We start from the raw sequence: 27,435 nt of genomic DNA, 5'->3' as shown, positions 1-27,435 counted from the left end.
GAGCATATGTAAAGTGTAACCAACTTTTAATAAAAAGATTTTCTCGTGCATCGGGTTTACCGTAATCCTATCCTCAAATTCAATGCTCATGTTGCGTTTTGGATTTAACTACATTTTTGCGTTTTTGCAGAAAAAAGAATGTTGATAGCATTCGAAGCTAATTAATAAGAATTTATGACCAATTCAAATAAATTGATTGGAATTGGATTAGGTTTTGATTTATTAAATTCTTTAAAATGTCTGCAACAATAAAGTTAGGAAAAACTACAATTAAAAGAAATGATGGTAATGTTTATATTATAGCGGAAATAGGACAAAATCATCAAGGAAATTTGGAAACGGCCAAGCAAATGATATTGGAAGCAAAGGTAAAATAAAAAAATAGCTCCGTTATGAATAAAAAGAAAAAAAGAAATGATTCCTGGTATTCCCATTTCTCTTGTTGAACGATAATCTCATCTATCAATCAGCAATCGTATTGAAAAGTTTTTTTATTAAATTGATAAAAACCGTGGTGCAACTAAATTGTTGCGTGGTGGAATGGAAGCAAAGGTAAATAAAGACGAATAAATAAGGCATGCTTGGTTTGAGGTCGAATTGGACTGGAAATGCAATGGGAACAGTAGAACGTATTGAAATAAAATTTAAAATGAATTCGGTAATAAATTTGTGAATTGAAAAAATTTATAAAAAAAATTAATTATGGCGCTTTTTTGCCAATTTTTCTTGTCAAATTGGTAGTACGAGTTATGTTAACAATAAATAAAAATGTTGTTCCGAAAGTGACATTAATACATGTCTTTCTAAAAATCATCTTAAAAAGCGGAATTGCGTCTTATGGTCCGAAAAAAACGATAATAAACGGAGTTGCACTTGTGCAAGATGTGTGATCAAACAATAAATAACAAAATCTTCACTTTCCATCTTTAAACTATTTTTGGCTTGTTTACCAACAAATAAATATGAAAATCTAAATTTTATCCCAATTGTTACAAATTCAAATCGCCAAGCATTACCTCGAACAATTTACGTGTATATGATGTTCCCGTATATTTTGCGCGTAATATGCAAATATTTTTAAACATATACGCAGGAATCTGAATTTGAATAATGGCAATATTAATTTAAGAGAAAAGTGATTAAAGTTAGATATAAATTAAATCACCTTTGGTTGCCATTTCTTTTAATTTCGCCATATAAATCCATTAAGATGCGATTAACCCGCGTTCGCTCCAGCACTCGAAATATTTTGTTTAAATTCTCTTCAGCACTCATACGAATTATCGAATCCAAATATTCACAAAACAATAGCTCGGTAACAGTCCTCATACAAATCATAGCTTTTTGTTTGAGTCTTTTCAACGATATTAATCAAGCCTTTTCTTTTTTTTTTAGATAACTATTTAGCTCGCAAGCGAAAATTAAATTTTTCATACGTGTCTCATGCATTAAAATACTTGAACCTTATGGTAAACAAAAGCAGCGTGCACGCGAGAACATGAAGCGTGATCTATACAGAAATCATTCATTTGTGCATTCCGTCCAAACAAATAGCATTTCCTTTCGTCAACCATCAGTTTTTGTACCAATTTATCTTCTTTAAGAACGTCAAAATGATTTTTCATTTGCTTAAAGCACTTAAGAAAACCGGACAGATGCTAAATTTGACGCATCCATTCATTTTTTTTTTCACGGTTTTCCACACCACCTTTGAGGTACCGTGCCAGGTGCGTTGCCAATTGTTTCAAATGGCTGGCTCCCCTTTAGGCCTACACCATTATATACTTGTTATAAAACTATAATAATATTTACAATATTAACGATAAATAAACAAAATCTTCATTTATACATAATATACGTACATAATACATAAACACATAAAACGTATAAATATATATGATCTAAATAAAAAGTAAATACGATGGCTGCTGATCTTGATCTGCAAAAGAAAAATAATATAATTACTAAATTTTATACATAAAGCTGATCGAGAACTTACCGTTGGCCTATGGCAGTCTTTCATATATTTATGAATTGTCCGGCAGTTGTTTGGAGAATGATGATACGTTACAAACCGGCTTCTTTAGCCAGTTTTCGCCGCGTAGCGCCAATTTTATAGCATAACCCAGCAGGTTTCTTCGGTGCTCTACTCCATTTGGGCAGCATCCTTCCGTTTTGAAGAATCGCAGTTTTTTTAAGGCGGTTACTTGGATATCCTTCCCAAGATTTTTGTCAGGCATGCATTCTTCGCAAATTGCGTACACCATCTTATAAACGGATTTTTTTGAACGTTTTCTTTCAAAAACTCCGCTTTAAGATATTTGTACGATAATATGTTGTTATCGTACTTGTTTTTTGTCACAATTCTGCCGCGTACTCCCTTGCATGCGCTTCTTTTTGTTATTGTAAATTCATTAAAGCATGCCTGACACTTCATCCCTTATGTATTTTCCTACAGCATACCCTGTCATCACTCTGAAGTATCTGGTATGCTGTAACGTTCGTCGGCGAGCTGTTACATTTTTGTATTTTGCGCCATCCAGGTGGAGTGGCCGAAACTCTTGCTCGGCCTGTTTTTGGATTCGGTAATCCAATGTTTCGACGAGGTCGTAGTCGCCGATGGTTCCATCTTGTTGCCTCCAATATTCTCTTTGTTTCGCCATTAATCGCTGCACCAGGACTTCGAATTCGTGTTCCGTTCTTCTTCTCTTCCTGTAAGTCGGAGCCATATTGCAGATAAATCTTTCTATTATATCTTGGCTTACCCTGTACCCTGCAATTGAAATTTCAGGGTAAGCCCGTAGTAATTTGTCAACAATTTTGATAAAGTTGAGTATCGTGAATCTTGTCTCGACGGACAACAGATTTGCTGTTAAATACTTATTAAAGTATTTGTACGCTTCTTTTAATGTGCCTTTCAGGTGTGGCCAAGTGGACGTGTTGATGGTCTTCCTACGGAAGACGTTCACAAATCTTGTTGCCGCCTTTATAAATTTGTAAGTCCGTTCCACTATCGGACCTTTGATTACATCAGTGTTCATCGCCGTTTTTATGAACGCTGGCGTCACGTCGGCGTAATAGGCGATGTATTCGGGGAAATCCAGAGGATGCACGACCGTTGGTACTACACCTCTATTTATCCAATATTCGCATGCTTCTTTGTTCATGTTTTCGAAATAGCGCTTTTTTAAATTTGCTGTTATATTGCAGTCGAATTGCTTGCCTTCTTTCATAAGCCTAAAGAAGCTTTTTGCGAGGTGGATGTAATCGTACATCAGGCGGATTTTAATAATACGTCCTTCTTTGGTTTTTTTCCGATAGATGCCATTATTGAACGATTCCATCATCTTTCTGTTTCGACTGCCTCGGTCGCTAACCACTGCTTTAACGTCGAGTCCTATGTCCGCCGCCAAGTCAATATAATCATCTAATAATTGTAATGTTAATCTTGAGCCTTTTTGTGTACTTTATGATGGGATATATGCCGAGTAGCATATTGAACGGTGTTAATATGCTGCGTACTCCTATTATATATACCGTCCTGTATATTTTTTCTTTTTCTCTGTCAGCATCAGCAATCATTCTAATTTATGATGCTTCTAATGAATTGTAGATAGCAGCGAAAATCCTTTGGCAGTCTTTATAAGAATGAGATTAATTTCCAGATGACTGAAAAAATTTAGTGAAATTTCATTTCTTATATTAACCTTATAGAGAATTGGATGCGATTGCGTTAAATTTCAAAAATCATGCCTTGAGGCAAAATTTACTGCCGCGGCTTTGCAACGGCAATACGAGGATCCTCACTCCTGGGGAAAAACTTATGGAGAACATAAAATGCATTTAGAATTCTCAATAGCACAATACCAAACATTGAAAGAACTGTGTGAGAGGATTGGTTTAGATTTTACAGCATCGGCAATGGATGAGGTGACAAAAGGGCCGTTTAACACAATTTTGTTAATATGTAATAGTTTGTTTTACAGATCTCATTGTATCAGCTAGATGCCTTGGATGTTCCGTTTATAAAAATTGGTTCTGGAGACGCTAACAACTTTCCATTATTAAAAAAAGCGGCGCAATTAAAACGACCGTTGATTATCTCTACGGGTATGCAAAATATGAAAACAATTAACCGTATAGTAGAAATAATGAGAGAAAATAACAAATACGACTACGCGTTATTGCATTGTATTTCTGCATATCCGACTCAGCCACAAGATTGCCGATTGCGGATGATAACTTTATTTAAACAAAAATTTCCGGATATATTAATTGGTTATTCGGGACATGAGCTAGGAGCCGAAATATCGAAAGCTGCTATAAACCTGGGGGCTAGCATTCTAGAGAGACATTTCACTTTAAATAAAAAGCAAAAGGGTTCAGATCATCAATGCTCACTGGAACCCCAGGAAATGGAACAACTTGTTTATTATATAAGGAGCCGCAAAAGTTCTGGATTTATTTTAAACGATCTACACGATAATGAAGAGCTCATGGCTGCCTTAAATCCGATCGAGGAGAGACGCCTGTTTCCTTGCGAATTTAAATGTCATTCAAAATTAGGTAAATCTTTGGTGGCAGCGCGGTATATATCAGCTGAAGAAATACTTGATGAAACTGACATTTTAATAAAAGTTAGCGAGCCCAGCGGAATTTCCGCCGATGAATATTACAATGTTATCGGTGCGCAGATGAACGAGAACATATACCAAGATTCTCCTTTATTATGGAGGCATATAAAAAAGTAAATCAAAAAATTCGGAATAATTCTATTTAATAAATACTCATCCATTAATTAAGGAACAAGACATTTTCTTTATGTTTTTTCTTTATTCTCCTTGTTCATCATCTTCCATTACGTTATCGTTCTCAACAGATTCCATGTCTTCGACACCTTCTTCATCTTTTTTATCGATTGGTTTTTCGTAAACCGGTTCCAATGGGGACACGACAACGCCGTTCCATACAGACATTTGGCGTACAATATCTATACTACCCTCCATGCCGAGGATATGTTTATAGCCACCGTGAGCCAAAACGCGTAACAAAGTTTGAGCAGTCGAACAGCATGCATCTTGTTGCTCTAAAGTCATAGCAGTGTGTACCCGATTGTGACCAGGTTCACAAGGATCCGTAATACCAGCTGAACCAGGCAAAAATAAGCCGGCCGATAAAAGTTGGAATACTCTCCGGAAAGCAAGATTAATTGGAAGAGCCTGCCTAGACGGGTTATTCATAATAGTTAAATGGGCCATCAGATCGAGCATCCACGGTGATAAGGGCGCGAAAGCCTCAAAACGTTTCGTAAGATCTTTCAAAATGCGTATAAGCACCTTAATTGAAGAATGATGGGCATTTTCTTCAAACCAACGAGTATGACGGATTGCTGCCAAGTGAGCTTGCATTATTTTAGAATCGAGATGTATATCAGCTTCTAACTTTCTCATGTTTTGTGGCAATGTTGTTATAAGTATACGTACTTTGGCCTGAGAATTTGATATTTCGAAACCGCGATCACTGGTGACGGTAGTGATTTGATCGGCTTTCGTAAGCACTTCAGTTTTCATAGCATTTTTAAGATCAGCTTCAACCTTTTTAGCTAAAGCATCACAAGCCTCCTTCGTCGGCAAAGTTTTCAATATAACTACAACATCAGCCACATTGTGCCCAGTAAGCATTGTCCCCTTTTTGAATGAGCCAACTTGCCGCACTTCTTCCAATTGCTAGGGGACAAAAATTGCAATAAATAAGTTTTCCTTTGGTTTGTAGAAGAAGAAACTTACGCATGTATTAAAATCGCCGGGGGCTACAACAAGGTTATCCAATACTGATTGTACCTTACTCACCAAGTTTCCGACAGAGGTTTGTTCAGGTGGAGTCGGACTCAAGTCTTGATTTCTTTTAAGCAATGCCTGATATTTCAGAGAAACAACTTTTTACAAAAGCTTGTTCTTTTAGGAAACTTAACTTACCGCGGTTAATGCAGCGTCATCTACGGCTGGCGATACTTTTGGAAAAAGAACTTCAGCAAGAGTTAAGTCGAAAGGGTGTCGTGGTACAAAAGTTTTCTTGAATGGCGACCTAATAGGTCCTCGCATAGGACGCCCGCCGCGTATACCACCTCGTACCATTTTAATTTTATTTCACTTTTACAACTTTCACGCCACAAATCTGTTTTTAGCAGACGAGCCGTTTGCTTTGCTTAGTAAATAATCGATTTTCGCGTTAGTTATTGCCAGAGTAAAATTTTATTGTGTATTTCGTTGCATCTCAATTTTTAAGCATTTTTAAGTAAAGACAATTTTTATCTAGGGTTACCGATTGCATAACGTTATCCCCGAAAGAAAATTACTGTTAAATACCTTCATTTCCGTTTCAACAGATCAACAAAGCTTGGAAAGAAAATCATTCTTAATTTTATTAAGTTGAAATAATTTGATGTATTAATAAGTCAAAGTGTTTTACGTCATAATAATTAAAATATGTTGATGCTGCTACATACTGGCGATTTTTTTAAAAATCTTTTGGTTCGTAAATAGCTTTTTGTGGAGAAATAAATATCGATTTTTTTTGGTCATTTCTATATTTCGATTTCCTGTATTTTATAAAATACATACACAATATAGGCACAATGCTCTCAATGGAACCGCCACCACATCAGGGCATTTATGCACCATTGAGTCAGATAATGACCGATTCCGAGTCCGAGGAAGAAATTCATAATTTAATAAAATACCAAAAATTCCATCATTATTATCACTATTATCCTCAACAACTACAACAGCAGCAACAACAGCAACAGTCACACGAACAACAGCAACAAAACCAGCAGCAAGTTAATAATAGTGAACAAAATCAATGGTTACAAGGCTCGAATATACATGGAAGAAACCGGCCTAATCCACCTAATACTCTGAATTTGCAAATCAGCAAAGTAGAAAACCAGCGAAACCTAGAAGTCGAGCATAACAGTAATTTCGAAAAGTTACACCAAATTGAAGCCATCTTAGGTTGGAAATATTAAATTTGTCTAAATTGCTTTTTATTGTTGCTTTAACTGTTTCAATTTTTATATCAGTTAACGGTTCCAATAAGCAGAACACCGTTCATTACAACACAATGCAAAATACATATCTACGTTCGGTTATGATGTCTGATATGGGTGCAAATGAGAGTGTTGGTACTTGTGATGCTGGTAGTACATTCTCCAGTTTTAACAGCGAATATGATGAACGTAATCACACCGACGCGGATAATGTTGCCATTTTAGGCGGTGGCAGCGAACTAACAAAAGAAAACGTACACGAACCTATGTCGGCTGCCAGGCGTTCCTGTTTTGTAGCTTCACTAATGTTATGTTTCTTTACCGTTATCATTTTTGTATGGGTTATACCGTGCAATGAAGATGGAACATGTCCGGCTCCGATTGATCGCTTAAAAGCACACAATTGGCTAAATAATTACACAAAAATCGAGCTAAAAGGTGGTATTCATATAGTCAACGGACTTCGCAGCTGGGAAACTAATTTGATATTTTTGTACCGTGGTGACGCCTTCTTTCCCGAATTTCGGCCTGACAATGCTAAACGCAATGGTGTAATTTCTCTAATTAGCAGCAGCGGTGCGGTAGCTTGGTTTGATGAGATGACTGATGAGCCCGTAGCGATGGATTGTACGCTAATTGATGTGGATCGTAACGGACGGCCAGATTGCTTAATTATCGATGAGTATGGAGAGTTGGGCACAATTAATCCAATATCTGGGCAGTGGCATTGGCGGTTTAAAGAGCGTTCTGCTTGCAAGGTGGACTCTTCAGATTTTCCTGTTATATTACCAGACTTGGATAATGACGGGGTCATGGAAATACTGGTAGTAACCAGTGTATCACTGGAGCAACGTACTAAGCATTACATGCGTCAAGGTGATATCCCCAGTCATACTACGCAGTTGGAACAACGCAATTGCCTGCGTATACTTTCGGGCCGTAATGGCCGGCCAATTGGGGAAGGTTTTAAGATACACGAATGCGATACCATACGCAGATTGCAATTAGAAAGTCCAAAAGCTGTGACATTCACTTGCATACGTAATAATACGGAAGCGCAACGCCTAAAAACTTTAACAGAATTATTTGCTCTAATCACAAATAAATCATTGATGGGTCAAAAATTAAAATCCGCTGCAAAAATATCTCAACATCGACATTACGGTCAACGTAAAGGTGTTGAATCTCAGCGAGACGTTTATTCACTTAGCGGACGCGAATTGGTAGTGGAGAATAGTGGAACGTGTCCTGACGACTGCAATGTTACGGTTATCCTTAGTGAAAATCGCAATGGGAAAGTAAAAGTATTACATAGTTTTACTAATAGTGCCATGTACGGTATGGCTCCAGTTCAGTGGCATTTTAAAAATATAAAACCAAATATGTCTGGATTCGTTATGAAATTCTGGAAATGGACCGGTGATAGCGGACACTCGCATAATATTCAATCAACGTTAATGGAAGGTAAAAAGATTCGTGGCAACGATTCATTTCAAAAGAGCAGCTACGCGAAAGCAAAGAGCATTCCAAATTGGACGAAAAATAATACCAAACCACACAAACACAATCGAATTGAGGGCAATAATTCTTACGGAGGATTCAAAAGTCAGCAGAACAAACGTAAACGTCGTCATGCTAATGCATTTGATTCCTCGATAAATGAATTCGATATGTTTCATCACGTTGTACATAAGTGCAACTCTTATGATATTCGCTTGAATCCGGTACGCTTGAAGCGCAGTCACGCTTCAAATAATGTAACAAATAAAAAATCTTTGCTTATGGATAATTATCAAATGCAAATTATAACCGAGTCAGTTATTCTAATGCTGTTTATAGGCACGGAAACACGTACCGAAAACACCTCGCAAAGTAATATCGTACAATTTTGTCGCAGCGATCGCGCTGAAGTGGTCTGTCAACCTGATTTAAACAATCAAGAGAATTCAATGCTTATCGCTGACTTGGATCAAGATGGCTCAGAGGAGTTGGTATCATACACGTCAACATTTGTACAGTCTGCGGATCCGCAAGATTGGCGGTTGCTTACTTATGTACGTTTGTTGCGTTTGCAATCGGAGTTGCCGTCATTCTATGCGGACGAAATCAAAAGTAATCAAAAGTAATACAAAGTACATACAAGCAGATCCATTATTGGATACTTAACAGACTTACGAACATTTACAATATATTCAAAAGCATACATACACCATACTCACCCATTAATATTATAACGTAGCTAAAAAAGTTAGAACAAATTGTTTCATTGTAATTTATACATGCATATTAACATTTATAAAAAAAAAAAAATAAATAAAAACATTAAACACTTCAATTCAATTGTTATGCATTGCGATTATCGTCTCGCCGACTAAAGTTCATGTCTCTTAGGTAATGAATGGTTTGGTCATTGATCAATGACATTACTGTTGATTTCAAATTTATAACGGAAGCGAGCTTATACTTTAGAGTCACAGATCTAACCAGATCGATGAGCTCAGTTAAGTGCTCTTCCATATTATGGGTGATTTTATTTGCATGTTGACTATAGACCTGAAAGCTGTGAATGAAGAAAACAACAAAACAATGAAGAACGTTATAGTGGGATAAGACCAAGCTTTAAATACCCTACACTACAATATCCTAATACCATAATATTGTTTTTATCATAGAATACAAAAATTATATATTGTTTCTATGTAAAGGGATTTTTATAAAATTAAAATATGGATCAATTTTCATCATTATGTGTGAAACTTAAGAATTTTCTGCTCTGCAAAGGGTCAATTTTCATCAAAATCGAAAAAATAGACCGAGATGGTCCAAATTTAGCACACTTAATTCTTTTTATGTTAAATTACTTACTATCATATAATTTTCATGATAAAGCATTGAAAATTATATCTTTTTGTCCTATGTCATTCATTATATGGGAGGAAATTCGAAAATTTCCCCAGCGGGTCCGAAATTTTCATACCAATTTGAAAATGGCGAAATGCTACTATTTAACCACTTTTGCCGAGAAATTTTGTAATTTTTTTCCATATAACGACTTTTCGGAATAGGGCGTTATAGGAAGAATGGTCGAAAGAACGTACCGATCGGAACCATTTTCAATAACGTTCTTTCTTGGCTCAAAATACGCCACTATACTAATTTTCATCAAAATATCTCGAAAAATTGCGAGTTCAAGCTTGAACATAAATTTGCATGGACAGACATTAGACGGACAGACAGGTTTAGATCAATTCAGATTCTAAATGATTCTAAATCGATCGGTATAATAAAATGAGGATTTATCTTAAGCTCTTCTGTGTGTTATATAATTTCGCACTAACTTAATGTACCTTATACCACAAATGGCGTAGGACATAATTATTTTATAATCCTTAATGAGCATTGTGTGAATTGATTTACCCTTTAATCACATTTTCGATGATGTCATCGCTTACTTCAACGTGTTGCAAAAATTCAGTGAGATAAGAACGTTTCGTTTTTATGACAAACTGATTAAGAAGCCCTTCGGACCAGTTAATGTCATAGCCAAATGCCCGACTTATTATCAATGACTGCGGTACGCTGAAAGCATATTTCAAAAGTAATAATAATTTAAAATGTCAAAGAAATCATTGAAGACGAACCTTAGCTCGTAGCAGATTAAATTTTTAAAATGTTCGCGAGATTTTAATCTGATGACACAGACGCAAGTGATACGATTGCCCATGGATGATTGTTCCAAAGCCTTGTTGACCAAGTCGATTTGCATAGCCGTCAATTCCGCTTGGTAAGAGCTTCTTTGAGCCAATAACAGCTTATTATCGAGCAAGTAATTCTCTGTGGCATGTATATAGTATTCAAGCGATTGATTTAACTGCGTCAAGACATCTGAAGATGCGTTTAGTTTAGTTATTTCTGAGCTATTAACTTCGGGTACGTGCGCTGTTGTATAAATTTGAGTTAATAGGGTCTGAGCATCTTGTTCCCAAAATTTGGCTAAATCTTTATACATCATGAAGTGCAAAGCCGACAGCTTAAATAATTCTTTGCATTGTTGCGGAGTGCAATATTCTCGTAAATATGCCAAAATTGCTTGACGTAATCCGACAGATTTGTGTTCGTCGAATTGTCCCAAAAGTGATTCAAATTGTTCGTTTTCAATGAGAGTATCAAAGCAAAAGTACATCTCACGGTAGCGGGCAATGCCAGTCAGCATTCTTACAATTAGAGACCAGGATTTAGCCTGGGCGAGTACCGTATTTAGAGTCTTGGCACGATTGAGAACATTTGCTATACCTTCCATAGAACACTCGTGTACAAAGCATTGGTGTGCTTTTATTAAAAGTTCAACATAAATAATATTTTGTTTTTTATGGGAAAGAACTTGAGAAGGCGGAGACTCGTTTGCGATCATTGTAGTGCGTTCCGTTGCCATTGCATTATTGGACGGTATGCCATAACGTGTAATCATCTCTACTAAATGTTCAAAATAAATATTGCTTGCATAAGGCTTATTATCCTGATATTTGCGGTAAATTTTAAGAGCATCACAATATTCCAATAGACAGACACCTAATTTAGTTCGGTCAGGTGTTAATTCCAAAAATAAATGAAGATCCCGATCAATGTTGTAGCCCCAGAGATCGGCATTACGAAATGAAGTTTTTGCCTGTTGATCTGGACTAAAGATATAAAATCGTGGTCGTACCACGGCTGTTGTTATCTCAAATGCCAATAGTTCTGCGATATCCTGTGAGTTCATATCTGTACTTGTGAGTATATCACTTACAACCATTAGGCGATGTATGCAATCCTCGTCAGCCACGCTGCGCAATAAGACTTGAATGTCTTTAGTGCGTAAAATATCTATATATTCCTTATCCAGATACATGGCAGCACGATAAGCGCATATTATGCGTTTTGCTAAATTCTCGCCGTGTTGAAGCTTTGAAGCAATGCCCTGCAATATGGCCAAAGTTTCTTGCTTTTCTTTCGAGGGTATTTCTTCAAATTCCAGCGTAGAGCAACTGTCTGACATATGGCCGTGTGTTGTGCATAACGTGCGCTTATTGAATTTGGAGAAAGCAGTTTTTTCAATTTCGCCAAAGAGTTGTCGTTCATCTGCCGACATTACATACACATTCGATAGGCCTTCAGCCAAAGCCATACAGAATACAATGAAACGCAAATCTAAAGGTCTCACTTCAAACAACTCTTGTAAGCGTAAAGCTTCCACGATATCACCCTCGTCTAAAAGCCGATTCAATAAATTCTCTAAACATTTACGCTGTTTCTCGCTTAAAGTTATTTTCTTGCCAATGTTAAGATCTTCAATGCCAGCCAGCTCTTTCAATTCCAAGAAGGATTTATAGAGCACACAACGTTCTTGCAACATAATTTGCTCATAGTATTCGGAATGATATAAAGGCAACATATTTTCTTTGCTTTCATCGTTCAGCGATAAATACGCGATTATCATATCGTATTCAATGTTATCCCGATCAAATGATTCATTGGGAAACAAATGATGACGTTTAATAACATTGAGAGCCTTCTGCAGTAGAAGGTACCGTGTACGCGAGGCTTCTTCCATTGGCAAACGAGACGTTGCAAAAAGGAGAAAATTTACTAGTGTCTCAGGCGGTAAGGAATAAGTAATTATTTCTTGTTCGTGCTGATCAAACTGTAATATGAAATTATCGAAATTACTTAGGGGAGGAGATGCCTGTAATTGTAGCTCTAAGGAGTTTATCCATTTATTGTAGATAATATCGCTAATCGGTTTTTGTAAACGTGAGGCTAAACGTATCGCTACATTATATTCTTTAGCTTCGAGTACTTTTGACAATACACGTTCATACTCGTTTGTGCAATCTCCCTGGAGTAGCTCAATGAAATTCAGATTAAATCGCGTTCTACTTGCTTGTAATATTTCACAGAAATCCTTTAAAAAACAGAAATCCAATTGGCCCGTAATGTCGCTTAAGCCGGACCTGCAAACGCAATTTAAAAAATTTTTTTGCTCCTGGGCAGAATCAAAATTGTGTTGCAAATGCAAAAGAATTAAACGAACCGAACGCACCATCAGCTTCTCGCGTCTTGCCAAAGGGCTAAGCGGAGCTTTTACCTCATTGTTACTCAAAGCTAGGCAATATAATCTTAACTCATGTACAGCTGCTTCATCAAATTCATTCTTTATTGCCGTTAATTCGAAAAAACTGAAAAGATGTTTCAACGGATTTTCTGCATAAAAAATGCGAAAGCTACGCACTAAAGCTTGAATCTGACGGTGTTGTATGAGGATTTCAAAAAAATTCCAAGGAAAATATTGAACATTATTAGTTAAAATTTCAATCGTATTAAGCCATCGACCAGTTGTTACAGATAGCCATACCAGCCAACACCAATTAGGATTTGCACACATTTCGGTATCTAAAGAGGCAGCGAGTACAGCCAATATGGGTAGACGGTATTCGATGGCACAATGTAGAAAATTTATCGTCGTACTTCTCGTAAGCTTTTCCCTACGCGAATTTTGCATATATTCTAGGAAAGTTTTAGCATCAACGACTCGCTCATCTGTCAAAGCACTATTCGTATTCAAAAGAATAAGAGCAAAAACATCCAAAGGAGTATCGGTTGTGCATTCGTTTAGCACGCAAGCATTATTAAAAGCTGATGCTTGCATTTGGCTCGCAATTGTTGTCGATTCATTGCACGATGTCATTGATGACGTAATGGTTTCTACAGAGGTCGTCGTATGTTGTGGTTTATCTTTTACTTTTTTTCCTTTTTGCTTTATCTGGCGTCGCGTAACGCTTGAACGTCTTTTTAAACGGTCTCGTTCGCCCGAAAACATCTGATTTTGAGATAGGGCTCGCAACAAATGATTTCCCATTTCTACTATACCGAAAGACTTGACTAATCGTTTCACATAATCCAATGGAATGTCAAAATAATCTAAGAGCACCAGTAATTGCCAGTATTGATTGGAGTTCGCGTAACGTTTCAATACTAACGATACATGCGGAGCCTGGTCCACTTGATCGAATAGTTGGCCCATTTCAACAACCATTATAGCTTTGAAATCATCTAATGGGAATTGTTCTTTGTCTTTCAAAATTTTTATTAAATTGTTTTCGGCATCTTGCATAAGTGAAATTGAATATGTGCACGATTGTTTTTGATTTGCTTTTAACGAATGCATTAATTTGAACAAACAACGTAACTCCTTTGTGTCGAAACCTAGCATTTCGGCAAAAGCAATGCAATGTATAGTCAAGTCAGTATCCAAAGTTGTTTGCAGTGCTAGTTTGTAAACACACTCACATGCCATGAAAAATTGTGATTTTGATATTTGCGCGTAGTTCTTCAAATGATCGATAATCAAACGATAGACGGCGTATGCACTGCGAGATTGCTTAATATAATGTATATAAGTGAGTTGCATTGTTGGATCATCCTTCTCTTTGATATGCTTATTATCCGAGGTATTTAAAAAAGTTATTCGCTCGTTATTAATTATATTAAAATCCAAGTCTTTAAAAACTTTTAAGAGATCATAAGGCGTTGGTAAAGTCCTCCCAGTAGAATTCTCATCTTCTGGTTGGTAATGCAATTTCAAATAATTAAGATGTGGCAACAGATCTTCCTTTAGACTCTGTTGTAATTTCGTAATGCTTGGAGTTTCATTAAGCAATTCGAAGACACGGATTAACGGCTGCTGCTGATACAGATCAATATCCAGACTTTTTAAATATTTTGTTGCACACAGGGAAACCTATAAATATTTAAAAGAAAACAAAAAAAAAAGAAAAATTCAAATACAAAATAATTAATTAATTAATTATTATGTTTTTTTTTTGTTTTTCTTTTTTAGCCATAGAAACAAATTCAAGCACCAAAGTCCTAAAGCACTACCTAGCATCTAGCATCTAAGGCTATCGGCTTTATTGAAAACTCTACTACACTTGGGATTTCAATTTAATTATAAAATAGATTTCATCTCTTTGAGTTGTACTGTTAACGGATCTTATAATTACGAACTAAAGAAATATATTGGTTGTTAGCAAAGATTTTGCATACTTTTATTTATACCCACCACTGTTAGATGGGGATATACTCACTTTGTTTTTTTTTTGTTCGATAATGGATGTAACACCCAAAAGGAAGTTTCAGAGACCCTATAAAGTATAAATATTCTTGATCTTCCCGCAATTCTGAGTTGATTTAAAAAATATCTGTCCGTCTGTATTTCGGTGTGGTGTGTGTTGTCGGCACTCTCCTGGTCGAAAAGAAATGTCAGCTTCAAATTTGATAGAAACATTGCAAGTTTTTGCACGTAAGTTGAAAATGAGTATTGAAAATGGGCTAAATTGGTCAGAGCAGAAGCACGCAGTGGAGCGTAAAATGAACACAATTACGTTTTCTTTAACAAATATTGGTTAAAGTTAGAAGACTGAAACCGTCCACATTTACTTTACGAGACACTCTGCTCTTTATGTCCCAAAATAATCGGCCATGCCCACACAAAGTTACGAGTTTATTTTGCCTTGAAATCGGTTAATTTTAAAATAAATATGGTAGACACCGCGGTTTAATTTTTTCTTAATAATGCGGGCGACATGGGTATCAAACAAGAGAACTTGGAGAGTAGAATGCGATAAGCATGAGATTGGGGCACCGTTGAATTTAACTTTCTCAGTTGTTTCACTTGAAAAAGGCATTTATTAAGAAATATTGGTACAATGTGTGTTAAGCAAAATAGCTTCCAGCATTTTCTATAACATTTTACAATATTTTCGAAACATGGCGATGTCATGTTGAAAGACCCTTTTTTTTAAACTCCTTCAAATTTGCTTCCCAGCGTGCCGACCATGCTGCACCAACCTGAACAAGTGGTAATCAGTAGGCGTTATATCTGGTATATGTGCTGGGTGTGGCAAAACTTCTCATTCGTGCTGCTACAGCGTATCCTGGACAACATTTGCAACAAGTGGCCAAAATGACATTTTCAGTGTTGCAAGGTAGTCGTTTCCGTCCTTTTGGACCTCTCTCATTGCATGTAAACGTCTAGAAACACTTGATTAGTCAACTGTTTAGCTGTTCGAAAGTCCTTCGAGACTTTGTGCTGGGTTTTCGGCCAATAAGTCTTGCATTTCATGGCCTTCGAACTATTTTGGGTCTCCAGGCTGTTGTTTGTCATTGGCATCAAAATCACTGCTACTTGAACCGTTAAAACCAAAATCGATAGTTGAGATATGATGGCGCAGCATCACCATAAGCTTCTGAACGTGTTTGCGGGGTTTCGGCAACGGATATCTTCAAATCAAATAACAACCAAAATGAATGTCGGAAGTGCGATATGATTGGCGTTGGCGTACGCTGAATAAATCAATAATATTAAATGGAAGACTGGTATTTCATGTAGAGGAAGATGGTCGAAATCATCGAAGTTAATCGTTATATACACACACTGGTATTTGCCACTTCTTTATCATTTTTACCTGGAGAAGTCTGCAAACACCTAAGATATTTTAAAATTTTTGATATCAATTTTTGAAAACGAAAGTCATATATATGCCTACACGCGACTGCTATTCACCACTAATTCAGGCTAAAACTTGCAGAAGGATTGCTTACCATTTGAAGAATTCTCATTTTTGATTTGCTTTAATTTACTAGAACTATGCAAGCGTTCCATCTGTTCCATCAATTGAGTTCCTTAATATATAATCATTCATTTTGTGGTTTCAAAAAATAATGTTATATCTGAATGTTTCTGAATGTTTCTATAATGCCATGCTTGCAGATTCAAGTTATAAAATATTAATGTGCTGTGAAAGCCGTATGTGGCGGAAGCATCAACGAGTTTGTAAACAAGGAATGTCTTGTCTCTTTAGTGGATAGAGAATAAACCAATCATTCCTAAAACGTCCGTTGTACGTCCACAAAAGTTAACCCTTGGGTGTGGTTTGTGGGCGAAAAGTATTATATTTCAATATGAAATTATCACTACAGTGAATCTCAACGAAAGACGCTACACACGAATTGTATGATTTCGACTTGAAGGATATGTGGTTTTAATAAAATGTTGCCATAAGCGACAGATTTCGAGCCACCGTCAATATATTACGAGAAAAATTCGATGTAAACTTGCCATAAATATCATGCAATATAACTCTATTGGATCGTTAAGTATGGGATTATATCGGGGCATTGACTTACTCAAATAAAACATGGGCTCTCAATCACATATTCATCAACATTATTTGTAATATTGGCGACTAAAGAGGAGATGATTGATGTTCCCGTTTTGTATTTCTACAGACGTGCAGAGGGGGTCATTTACATCGACTCATTTTTAACTAAAAATGGCATGAATCAACATCTAAAATAAAAAAAATAATTCATGTTGACATTTTTTGCCGTTTAATTTTTATTACAAATTCAAAAAAACGCTTATTCGGGGACTACACATGACTATTTCCGTTTAAGTGATTAACATAACTGACTTTTAGGGAACGTACACCGACAATATCTTTGCGATTACTTCAGACAATTCCTTTAGACCATGGGAAAATCATAATTCCTTTAAGGTCTCATTGTGAAAAAGGAAAAAAAGAGTTAAATTCATTATGATTCTCTTACAAGATTTTCAATGTCAGCTTAAATTTAAAAATTCTTTGAGGCCCTTCTGTTCTCATAACAAATTATTCTATTGTAGTTACAATTAACACATTACAGTATTTGAATGGATATCAACATATCAACATACAGGTGGTGTGTTGGCAAACTAACATTTTCAATTTGATATTTGATTTTACGTTTTTAATGTCATCACAATAACAAAGCCTTTATCGCATACTTTCGTCTTGTGTCAAGTTGAAAGCTTAATGCATTACATTTCAGCAAACAAACTACTAAGAAAATAATAACAAAGAGTCAACTGACTGGTGATAACAATAATGTTACTCATATTTCTCACTCATTGATGACCACATTGTATCATATTACATACATCAAATTTATATGAACTTGGCTTCAAAACATTTTTTTTTTTTTAATTAAAGACATAAATACGGTCGGAACACTCGTACGGAGAGGGAAACGGAGAATAACTCTTGAAAAATATCCGATTTGAATTCAAATACAAGACTATATAATCATAAGTCGTTTTAACGTGGTCCCACATGTTTTTGCCTTGTTAAATGACAGGAATTATTTAAATTTAATGGTTAAATCATTGAGAAGCAAAAAATGTGACGATAAATTATCTACTTCAGTTTGCTGTAAGGCTGTTTTTTTTTCTCTGACTATTTAGGAGCCAATCAAGCCCATCTCTAAAAGTAAAAAAAGAAAATAAATAGAGCGATATGACTCGTTTTTCAAAACCAAGCTGCACTGTCTTTTCAATGTAGATTTGGTGGCGTACTTACATTGAAGCCGTCGAGTGTGGTGATGAAAAAAACAATAATTAATGTTATTTATTTCCAAAATCACAATGAATCAATTTAGTTATCTCCAGAGACTGTAAAGCATTTCAAAGGGTGTAGCACATTTATATTCAATTCAGAACGTAAGGCTAAAGATGAGTTAGACAAACGAGTTTCTACTCGATTTAGAGAAATGCATTCGTTCAATTAAAAGGGCGTGGGGATTGGGTTTGAATGAGTTTATTGAGGTAGATAAGCAATCTGAATTTTAGATAAATGGGACAATTATGAGAAAGCATGAATGAAGGAGAAGATATCGTTTGAGAGGGGAATTGATAACGGTATGTTTAATTTTCAAAGTTGGATATTCTATTTAGATTCTACAGTTTTCCGAGGGTAAGAGACAAAATTAAATTATTTAAAACTATTATAAGCGAATAGAGCCAATAAGACGTAGTGATACCCGATGGATGCAGGAAGAAAGTCTGCCGATAATTTGAGTTATTCTCTATGTACATTGTACAAAGGAACATTTTTTTTCATTTTTCTCCCAAAACTTATTTTCAATCCAGTCGTTGGACATGTAAAATTCTCCTTGAAATGCGAATAAATGTTTGGCATCTGTCACATTATATAAGGGAAGGAAAGTTTATATCAGCTTTGTCGCTTCGGTTACGAACGAAAACATCCTAAATTGTCTAACTCGCGAAGCATCAATACAGCCTACCTACAGTCTACCGTTTCATCTGTTCGTCCATTCCGTTCAAACACCTAGTGAAGCAAGAATTAAGAGCAAAACTTACATGTATGATCTTAAGCGAGTATATAAAAGACAATATCACCCTATGTCGCTCTTTGAAATTTATTTGAAACAACTGTGGGAAAAAACTCTTAAAAAAGTCTTTCTTAAGGCATTACAGCTCTTAAACAACAACAACGCTTTTCTTGCTTTCTCGTATCTTTGCAAATCATAACTTTGCATCTAGAGAACCAATTCGGAAATTTCCCGAAAATATGATTGAAAATTTTGGAGGAGTGACTGAAGCATATAAATTAACCAAACTGAATGATGACGGAAAAACACGCTCTCCTACAGGAAGGATTATTTTAACTTTTGATCGCTATCGATTACCGCGAACAGTTGATGTGGCGTGGTATAAATGTAAAGTAGAACTATACATCCCAAATCCTATGAGGTGTAAAAATTGCCAACGCCTGGGTCATACGGCAAAAAGATGCACTAATGCTGAATCTTGTGCTAACTGTGGTCATCCTCCACAAACTGAAAGCTGTACCCGTAGTTTCTGCATAAATTGCAATGATCAACACTCAGCGTTAGACAAACAATGCCCACGTTTTGTACAGATGCGTGAAATATTAAAAATCAAAACAGAAAATTACTGTAGCATGGGCGAAGCGCGACGCACATACCGGGAAAGAAATCCATCTGTAGCCCATGGAATTGGCAAAAGTAATACCTATGCTGCTGTTGCCTCGCAAATCGAGCCTAGTAAGACTTTAACTGCAACTGCTTCCAATGAAAAACCTGTTCCACCATTAACCAAAAATTATATTGCGAAACCAGTTACATCACTTGCCAAAGATAATATTGAAAAAACCAAAGCAGCTGCAAATATTGAAAAAATTAAAACAACAACACATATGCTAAAATCTAATATACCAAATTCTCCAGAATCTCCAGCTCTCAACTTTACTCAACATATCACAAGTGGTAATGAATCCATTCTTTCATCCCTCAATCAACCTTCAATTTCAAATTATTCACGTGCGCCAACCCGTTGCGCTTCAAATGTACCAAATCACCTAAATACAGATTATTCTGCTGGTAAGAATAAATCATTCACGAAAAATTTCTATAGTGACCTTCTCGACGGAGACGCTGACATGTCAACTTAACCCTCCCTCCACTCTGCTTACATGTCATTACAATTCAATAAAGTTTTTAAAATTCTACAATAGAACATTAAGGGACTTATTAATAATTTTGATGAACTCCGTACACTCATAAATGATTTTAATCCAACCTTTTTATCGCTTCAAGAAACCCATTGTAGAAGCTCTTTTAATCCTATTCCACCCAAATCATATACTGGATACTTCACGAATGCTGATCAAAATTCATATTCCAAACAGGGAGTAGGTGTTTTTATAAAATCAAGTATACCTCACAAACGCATAAATTTAAGCTCAAATATACAAGCCGTAGCGATACAAATAATGTTAAATATAAAATTTACAGTGCTTTCGCTCTATATTCCACCTTCGCAATCGTTTTCTCAGCAAGAACTCTACAGTTTATTCTCCGTACTTTCCCCCCCATTAATTATATGCGGCGATTTCAACAGCTGGAATACCATCTGGGGCTCAACAGTGAACAACACTCGCGGTACTGTTTTAGAAAAGGCCTTTTTTCAAAGCAACCTTTGCGTTTTAAATGATGGAAAAGCAACGCACTTCTCAACTCATCATACTTTTTCACATATTGATTTAACATGTTGCTCTCCATCACTTCTTCCTTTGGTGTCCTGGTCTATTTCTGATGATCTACATAATAGTGATCACTTTCCAATCATAATCGATCTTAAACTTTCAACGTCCTCTGCTACTCCAGCAAAACAGGCCAAATTCCTCCTAGATAAAGCGGATTGGATCAATTACTATAAACAGGTGGAGTCATTTTTGAACTCAAAGCCATTTAACGGAAACTGCAACCATGATGCTGCTATTATGTCTAAATCGATTCGCACGGCTGCTCATCTTTCTATTCCTCAATCCAACACCTCTTTTAAACGAGCTAGGGTTCCATGGTGGAACAACACGCTTTCGTTTTTGAGGAAAAATAAAATGGATCTATGGCACCGCTTTAAGAGATGTCCTGATCAGAATCACTTGTTATTATACAAAAAGGCCAATGCTCTATTCAGGAAGGAATTACGGAAATCAAAGACACTTAGTTTCGAACTTTTCTCGAGACGAATTCACAGAAATACATCGATGAAAGTTGTCTGGAACAAAATCAACAGACTTAATGGGACTTCAAACCTGAACCAAATTTCTGCCATCTGCACTCCCAATGAAACTTTAACTGACGCAGATGAGATTTCTAATTACTTTGGAAAAGTGTGGTGCGAATACTCCTCTGACAGCTACTTCTCCAGTGCTTTCATTGAAAATAAAAGGACTCCAATATCTCCTTCAAATAATATCGATAGACGTGCCATGTTCCTGGAAAATAGCGTATCTACCTCAGAACTTGGAAGTTGTCTCTCCAATTTGAAGGGGAAGACACCTGGTCTAGACCGCATCTCATACCAAATGATCAGTGCTATGTCTAAGTCTAGTAAAAAGAAATTACTGGACCTATATAATACGGTATTTATGACTGGCCATATACCCTACATGTGAAAAATGGCAACAGTTGTTCCAATTCCAAATTCAAAAAATGTCTCCATCGCATCTGATTATCGCCCAATTTCTCTTTTATCTTGCCTCTCTAAGGTTTTAGGGAAGATTATGGCATCTAGATTATCTTGGTTTCTTGAATCCAAGAACCTGATAACAAAGCAACAAGTTGGTTTCAAGCGGGGTAGAGGATGCATCGACGCTCTGTTACATATTGATTATTTCACAAGCAAAGCAATTTCCGAACGAAATCACGTAACAATTCTCTCAATTGATTTCGAAAAAGCATTTGACAGAGTTGGTCTTCATGTTATCTTAAGACTCTTGAAATCATGGAATGTTGGACCCAAATTCTTCAACTACATCAAATCATTCATGTCGCATCGGCGGTTCAAAGTTAGAATCAACAATCATCTTTCTGATTCCTTTCCGCTAAAGAATGGCATTCCGCAATATCTCCTCTCTCTGTCACGCTTTTCCAGATCGCTTTCAACGAAATTAGCGAAATTCTTTGCCGTGTACCAAGAGTGGAACATTGTCTCTACGCGGACGATGTATACATTTTTACAAAAGAAAAAGACAACACGAAAGCAATCAACATCCTCGAATCTATTGCATGTGAGATCTCCACATGGGCAAACTCGTCAGGAGCTATAATCTCTATACAAAAATCAAAAAAAATGCACATTTGTCGAAAACAAATGTGCGATGCAGGAAAACTACTGATGCATATTAACGGCTTACCAGTACTAAATGTGCAGACGCTCCATGTTCTCGGGCTCACGTTTTCAAACAATTATCGTTGGAAAGCACACTGCCTTCGTTTAAAAAACTCCCTTTTAACAAGGGTAAATTTCATACAGTACGTTGCTTGGAGAAGCCATGCGCATATTAACACTATCGCTTATCTTACCAAAATGCTTGTGTTAAGCAAGATTGACTATGCTTTGATAATTTATGGCAATAGCTGCAAATCTAATATCAACATCCTTAACCCGGTCTATCACCAAGCCGTTAGAGCAAGTTGTTATGCTTTTCGGACGACGCCCATAAATAATATTATAATTGAAACTGGTCTCCCAACCTTAGAAAATAGACTGTATGAGTTAAAAGCTAAAATAGTCCCTAATCTTCTTAATTCAAACAAATCCATTCTCGCTGATGACGTAAGAAAGATTATTATTGCAAAGAAAGTTCCAAAGTCACCATCTGCAATTGACCATTGTTTGTGCATCGCAAAGGAATTGAACATTCCCTTAAAAAATTTCCCGCTCTTTTGGTGTTAAACCTCCCTGGATTTTGAAAGACTGCTCTCACTGTCTATGCACAAGAAAGAAGGTACTCCAAATTACGTCTTCAGGAATCTAATAGCTGAGAAAACCCAATTGGACAATACTGGTTGGAGTCTTTTGTACACAGACGGCTCAAAATCTCCTGGTTTGCCTCCTGCTTGTGCGGTGGTAGATGCTACAGGACGGGTTCAACCATATATTTCACGAAAGCACTTCAACTTTCATAACCGAAGCCAGAGCTATCCTTCACGCTGCCAACCTTGCCCATAAAAACAAACTCAAAACCGTGATTGTTACTGACAGTTTGTCTGTATTACAAGCTACCCGGAACCCTTCGACTTCGAGATGGAGCACCATCAACAAATTAAGGAATATAATTACTACACCCGGCGGAAAAATTAAAATGTTATGGGTACCAAGTCACATCGGTTTACTGGGAAATGAGCAGGCTGATCAAGCGGCAAAGTATGCTGCTTCTGCTCCTCTAATTATGGATGATGTCATGGAAAAGTTGGATCTTCAAAGATACATTGGAAGAAAAGTTAAAGAGAAAATTGCAGAAGGATATTTACAATACCATCATCAACACTACTCTTGCATTAACCCTCAATTAACTCCACCTTTATATCCAACAAATGTTGAGAAAACCAAGATCCAAACATTTTCGAGAATTCGCCTTGGTCATACAATTGCAACTCACCAATGGATCCTAAAGAAGTCTTCTCCCCCAATCTGCTGTTGTGGACAAACTCTTACTATAAAGCACATTCTCTGCGACTGCTTCAACTTTTCCTTGGTTAGAAGTATTGCATTTGGAACGATTAACCCTTTGAACATTCTACAATCAGCTTCAGAACAGAATATCAATTCAATATTTTACTTTATTAATACTACTAAGCTTATTATCTAATATCCATTTTTCTAAATTAGAGCCGATAGCCTGTGTTGCTAGTGCTCAATGTCTCTTTTTTTAGTCTAAGAATTCAATTCATTAGTCTAAAATTAAAATAATAAATAATAATAAATAATATGATTTTCCAGAATACAGTCTCTAATCAACTTTACGAAACCGGAAATTATTGGTTTAAGCGAAGTTTCTTTAAACCCATACAAAAGTTTCGCTCGAGACAAAATTGACTTTGCCGGAACACCATTTACTGACTCCGCCTTTTTTCGACCATCAAATCTACTTCAGAAGAGAGCATTGAAGGCGTTTTAGAAGTTGAGCCTTTGTTTTGGTTATTCAAAAATATATTAATGTTTTATTTTTTGATATTGTACTATAACTGCGTAATAATTGTGTAGAAATTGTCCAAATGAAACGGTTACTTCGACTAGTGCTAGTATCTCCGATATTTATAAAATATTATTAATTTGATGAAAATAATTTAATCAATCACGTGACTTTCTATACCAAAAACAGATCCCAAGCATGTAATGTGTTCAGTTTTTTTGTTTTTTCTTCGTAATGGTAATTAAATTATATCAAATGCACATATATAATAATAAAGTCTTTGATGCGCATTTTTACGTTTTAAAACCAGAGAGTGTATCAAAATCTTCTACTTACCTTTTTAAATTCATCAGCTTCTTTTAGTGAATGTGTTTTCAGTGCTATTATAAACTCCATCAAAGGATTGTTACCGACTATCAAGCCTTTGAGTTCATTTGGTTTTATAAAATCTTGCAACAACAAATAATAAAGCTTTTTTTGCCATATTAATTGTCCCAACTGAAGTTTTTCCCAATGATTATTATTTTGTCCAAAACTTTGGGTCACAGAAATACGTCGCAAAATTATTTCAACATTTGAAATTTCTGCGGGGAAAAAGTAACCGGCTGCCGCAAAACAATTACGTAGCGAATCATCGTTTATATCCTGGAAACAATCGAGAGCATAGTCAAACATTTCTGGTTCTATAGACCATTCGGCATATTTATTTTCTAATTCCGTGCTTGGCGGTGTTGAGCAAAAACCTTTGGGAATGTTTTGCAGCAGGCACCAGCGTATAATATCGGAAACATTTTTAATTTCAACTAAATAACGCCAAAGAATGCCTTTATCGATATATTCCAATATTTCGTGTCGCCGAGTTTCAAAATATAATTCCACCTGCAATCGTTGTAATGTATTTGTATCTAATTTCACTAACGTTTCCAGATTAATACGTCGCATATGCTTTTTTATATTGACCATAATATGATCCGATTGCTTTAGTTGCAGTAACAATTGCCAGTAATATTCTAGATTTTGAATTAGCTTGTTGTAATCATAAGATTCCCTCTTTTTCAAGTGATCTAACACGATTTCCTTTAATTCTGGGTCATCACATTCGCAAGCAAATTGATAGTAGAAATAACGCACATCACGTTGAACATTACTTAACACACTCTCAGCTTTACAAACCAATCGCTCCGTTAGTAAACGTTGCACATATGTTTGCACTACATCATGAAAGAATAATTCATATTCTGTTGCAGGCATTTTACGTTTGCGAGCCCAATATTGTATGCAGAGATCTATGTTTTCACCTTTGGTGGCGACTTCTTTAATAAGAGCCACCTCGCTAACGCCAGACCATGACTTGAAAATTTTCTCTCGTTCATTTGCGTTCATGTTGATTTACTTTTATTAACACCGATTCTCGATGGTATTACTTCTGCTGCTTTATTTTTTTATGTTATGCTATTACCGTTTGCATATTTTTGTTCTTTTTTTCATTCATTCATTTCGTAAAAGCACAATGGCTAAGGCATGTAAATTCGTAGACCTATGCACCAGTAAAAAGAAACGTAGAAATTGCCCTTTGTTAAGTGGCAAAGATGCACCGGATATTTTGGTTTTCAATTGTTTTGCTAGCTTTAACTAATTGAAAACATTCCCTCTTGTTTATTGCAAGACAGCTGCAAAATGCCAATGTTGCCGATTTAGCATTTTTTTCAATTGAATTGCGTTATTAGCTGCAGCGATTTTTTCAATATCATGTCAATTATATTTATTTTATATTAAGTTGAACTTTGTAAAAAAAACGAAAACTAGTAAATCAGACACTTCTCGTTAATTAAAAAAAATTTTTACCATGATCATGAACTGCAAAATGGTTAGCCACATGATCATTCAAGGTATATGGCCTCATTCTGTGCACAATCAAAATGATACATTATCATAGGTTTTGAGCGACGCTAAAATCGGTTTTGTCACCTTTTAGTGCGTTTTTGGTATGCTGACGTTTAAGCATAAATTTGTAGCCTACAAAGAATACGACATATTTAATGCTCTACTCTTAAGCAGACCGACCACTGAGTATATTTTATCATATCAGAATGTATTGCAACGGTATAAAGGGGAAAATTTTTCAAAGTTTAAAGGAAGTATAAAAATGAGAAGAAAAAGGAATTACAATGGTTTCATACACATTTTTGTGGAAAATAAGTAAAAGTAAGCGTAAACAACAATATTTTTTTATTACGTTCTTATATATTAGGCAGTTTTATTACATTACAATGTATCACTTAAACAATAGAATAAGAATTATTATACCAATATATTGTATTAATAATTTATCTTCAATTCGCTTCATTTTGTAAACCCGCGGTTTGCTTTTTTCTGCACTACAATTTGCGATTTGTATAAACCAACAACTCTGCGTTAGCGTAATATTGACATTAGAGAGTTTCGTTGTTATTTTTGTTTCGGAGCAACAAATTTGAAACAAAATAAAGAGTGACGAGGAAACAAACACAAGCACATATTTTACGTCGGCAGAGGGCAGTGCCAGAATAGGGCTGTGAGATTTAAAATCTTTTATCATCAGATAACCAGACAGAATTATGGCCTTGACTGATGTGTATGAAGGAAGATTCATGGGCAGAGCATGCAATATCTCAAAATCTCTGTGGCTTTATAGAATTTAAAAATGACGATTCATCCGCAAGTTTAATATTAGCGAATCCTTTTTAGCGAGACCGGCTTCAATTGCTGAGAACAGATGAAGACTTGGTTGTCTTTTAATTAGTTAATATAATAGTAGGAATTGGGACTGAATAGGCAACGTTATTTTTAAACTATTTACAATAATAATAATGATAATAAGTACAACGTTCAAAGAGAAAGATTAGTCAGGCTTGAAAGCTTTGAAAGAAATGGAAATTATTGATAGAGATTATATCATATCTATCGCTTTAATTAAAAAATTGTTACGTGCTCGGATAAATATGTAATGACGTGTATGTTCTCAAG

General features: G+C 35.9%; 5 protein-coding genes across 6 annotated transcripts; 2 read left to right on the top strand and 3 right to left on the bottom strand.

Moving 5' to 3' along the window:
* Window positions 1-201: 201 nt before the first annotated feature.
* Window positions 202-4,833, top strand: LOC119638352 (sialic acid synthase). Of its 2 annotated transcripts, none has more exons than XM_038035093.1 (3): window positions 202-368; window positions 3,715-3,930; window positions 3,987-4,833. In XM_038035093.1, exons 1-3 carry the CDS (start codon window positions 237-239, stop codon window positions 4,749-4,751), a joined length of 1,113 nt encoding a protein of 370 aa, XP_037891021.1. In that variant the 5' UTR covers window positions 202-236; the 3' UTR covers window positions 4,752-4,833. The 2 variants fall into 2 exon arrangements, with proteins under 2 accessions (XP_037891021.1, XP_037891022.1); XM_038035094.1 differs by lacking the exon at window positions 202-368 and adding an exon at window positions 512-552.
* Window positions 2,391-4,061, bottom strand: LOC119638353. Its single transcript, XM_038035095.1, has 3 exons — window positions 3,868-4,061; window positions 3,708-3,809; window positions 2,391-3,638 (listed from the first exon to the last, which is right to left on the bottom strand). Exon 3 carries the CDS (start codon window positions 3,345-3,347, stop codon window positions 2,415-2,417), a length of 933 nt encoding a protein of 310 aa, XP_037891023.1. The 5' UTR covers window positions 3,348-3,638; window positions 3,708-3,809; window positions 3,868-4,061; the 3' UTR covers window positions 2,391-2,414.
* LOC119638351 (interleukin enhancer-binding factor 2 homolog) lies at window positions 4,766-6,238 on the bottom strand. The gene is made up of 3 exons (XM_038035092.1): window positions 5,976-6,238; window positions 5,787-5,915; window positions 4,766-5,726 (listed from the first exon to the last, which is right to left on the bottom strand). Exons 1-3 carry the CDS (start codon window positions 6,132-6,134, stop codon window positions 4,833-4,835), a joined length of 1,182 nt encoding a protein of 393 aa, XP_037891020.1. The 5' UTR covers window positions 6,135-6,238; the 3' UTR covers window positions 4,766-4,832.
* Window positions 6,239-6,363: 125 nt separating this feature from the next.
* LOC119638350 lies at window positions 6,364-9,274 on the top strand. The gene is made up of 3 exons (XM_038035091.1): window positions 6,364-6,530; window positions 6,630-7,013; window positions 7,082-9,274. The coding sequence occupies exons 2-3, from the start codon at window positions 6,635-6,637 to the stop codon at window positions 9,172-9,174; spliced, it is 2,472 nt and encodes an 823-aa protein (XP_037891019.1). The 5' UTR covers window positions 6,364-6,530; window positions 6,630-6,634; the 3' UTR covers window positions 9,175-9,274.
* Window positions 9,117-26,055, bottom strand: LOC119638349 (spatacsin). The gene is made up of 4 exons (XM_038035090.1): window positions 24,766-26,055; window positions 10,690-14,825; window positions 10,466-10,627; window positions 9,117-9,608 (listed from the first exon to the last, which is right to left on the bottom strand). Exons 1-4 carry the CDS (start codon window positions 25,810-25,812, stop codon window positions 9,392-9,394), a joined length of 5,562 nt encoding a protein of 1,853 aa, XP_037891018.1. The 5' UTR covers window positions 25,813-26,055; the 3' UTR covers window positions 9,117-9,391.
* Window positions 26,056-27,435: the final 1,380 nt, after the last annotated feature.

The sequence above is a fragment of the Glossina fuscipes genome, unplaced genomic scaffold, assembly GCF_014805625.2.
Source record: "Glossina fuscipes isolate IAEA_lab_2018 unplaced genomic scaffold, Yale_Gfus_2 88, whole genome shotgun sequence".
NCBI classification, from domain to species: domain Eukaryota; kingdom Metazoa; phylum Arthropoda; class Insecta; order Diptera; family Glossinidae; genus Glossina; species Glossina fuscipes.
Note: the sequence above shows the minus strand (reverse complement) of the source record. Positions and strands in the feature narration are given on the sequence as shown.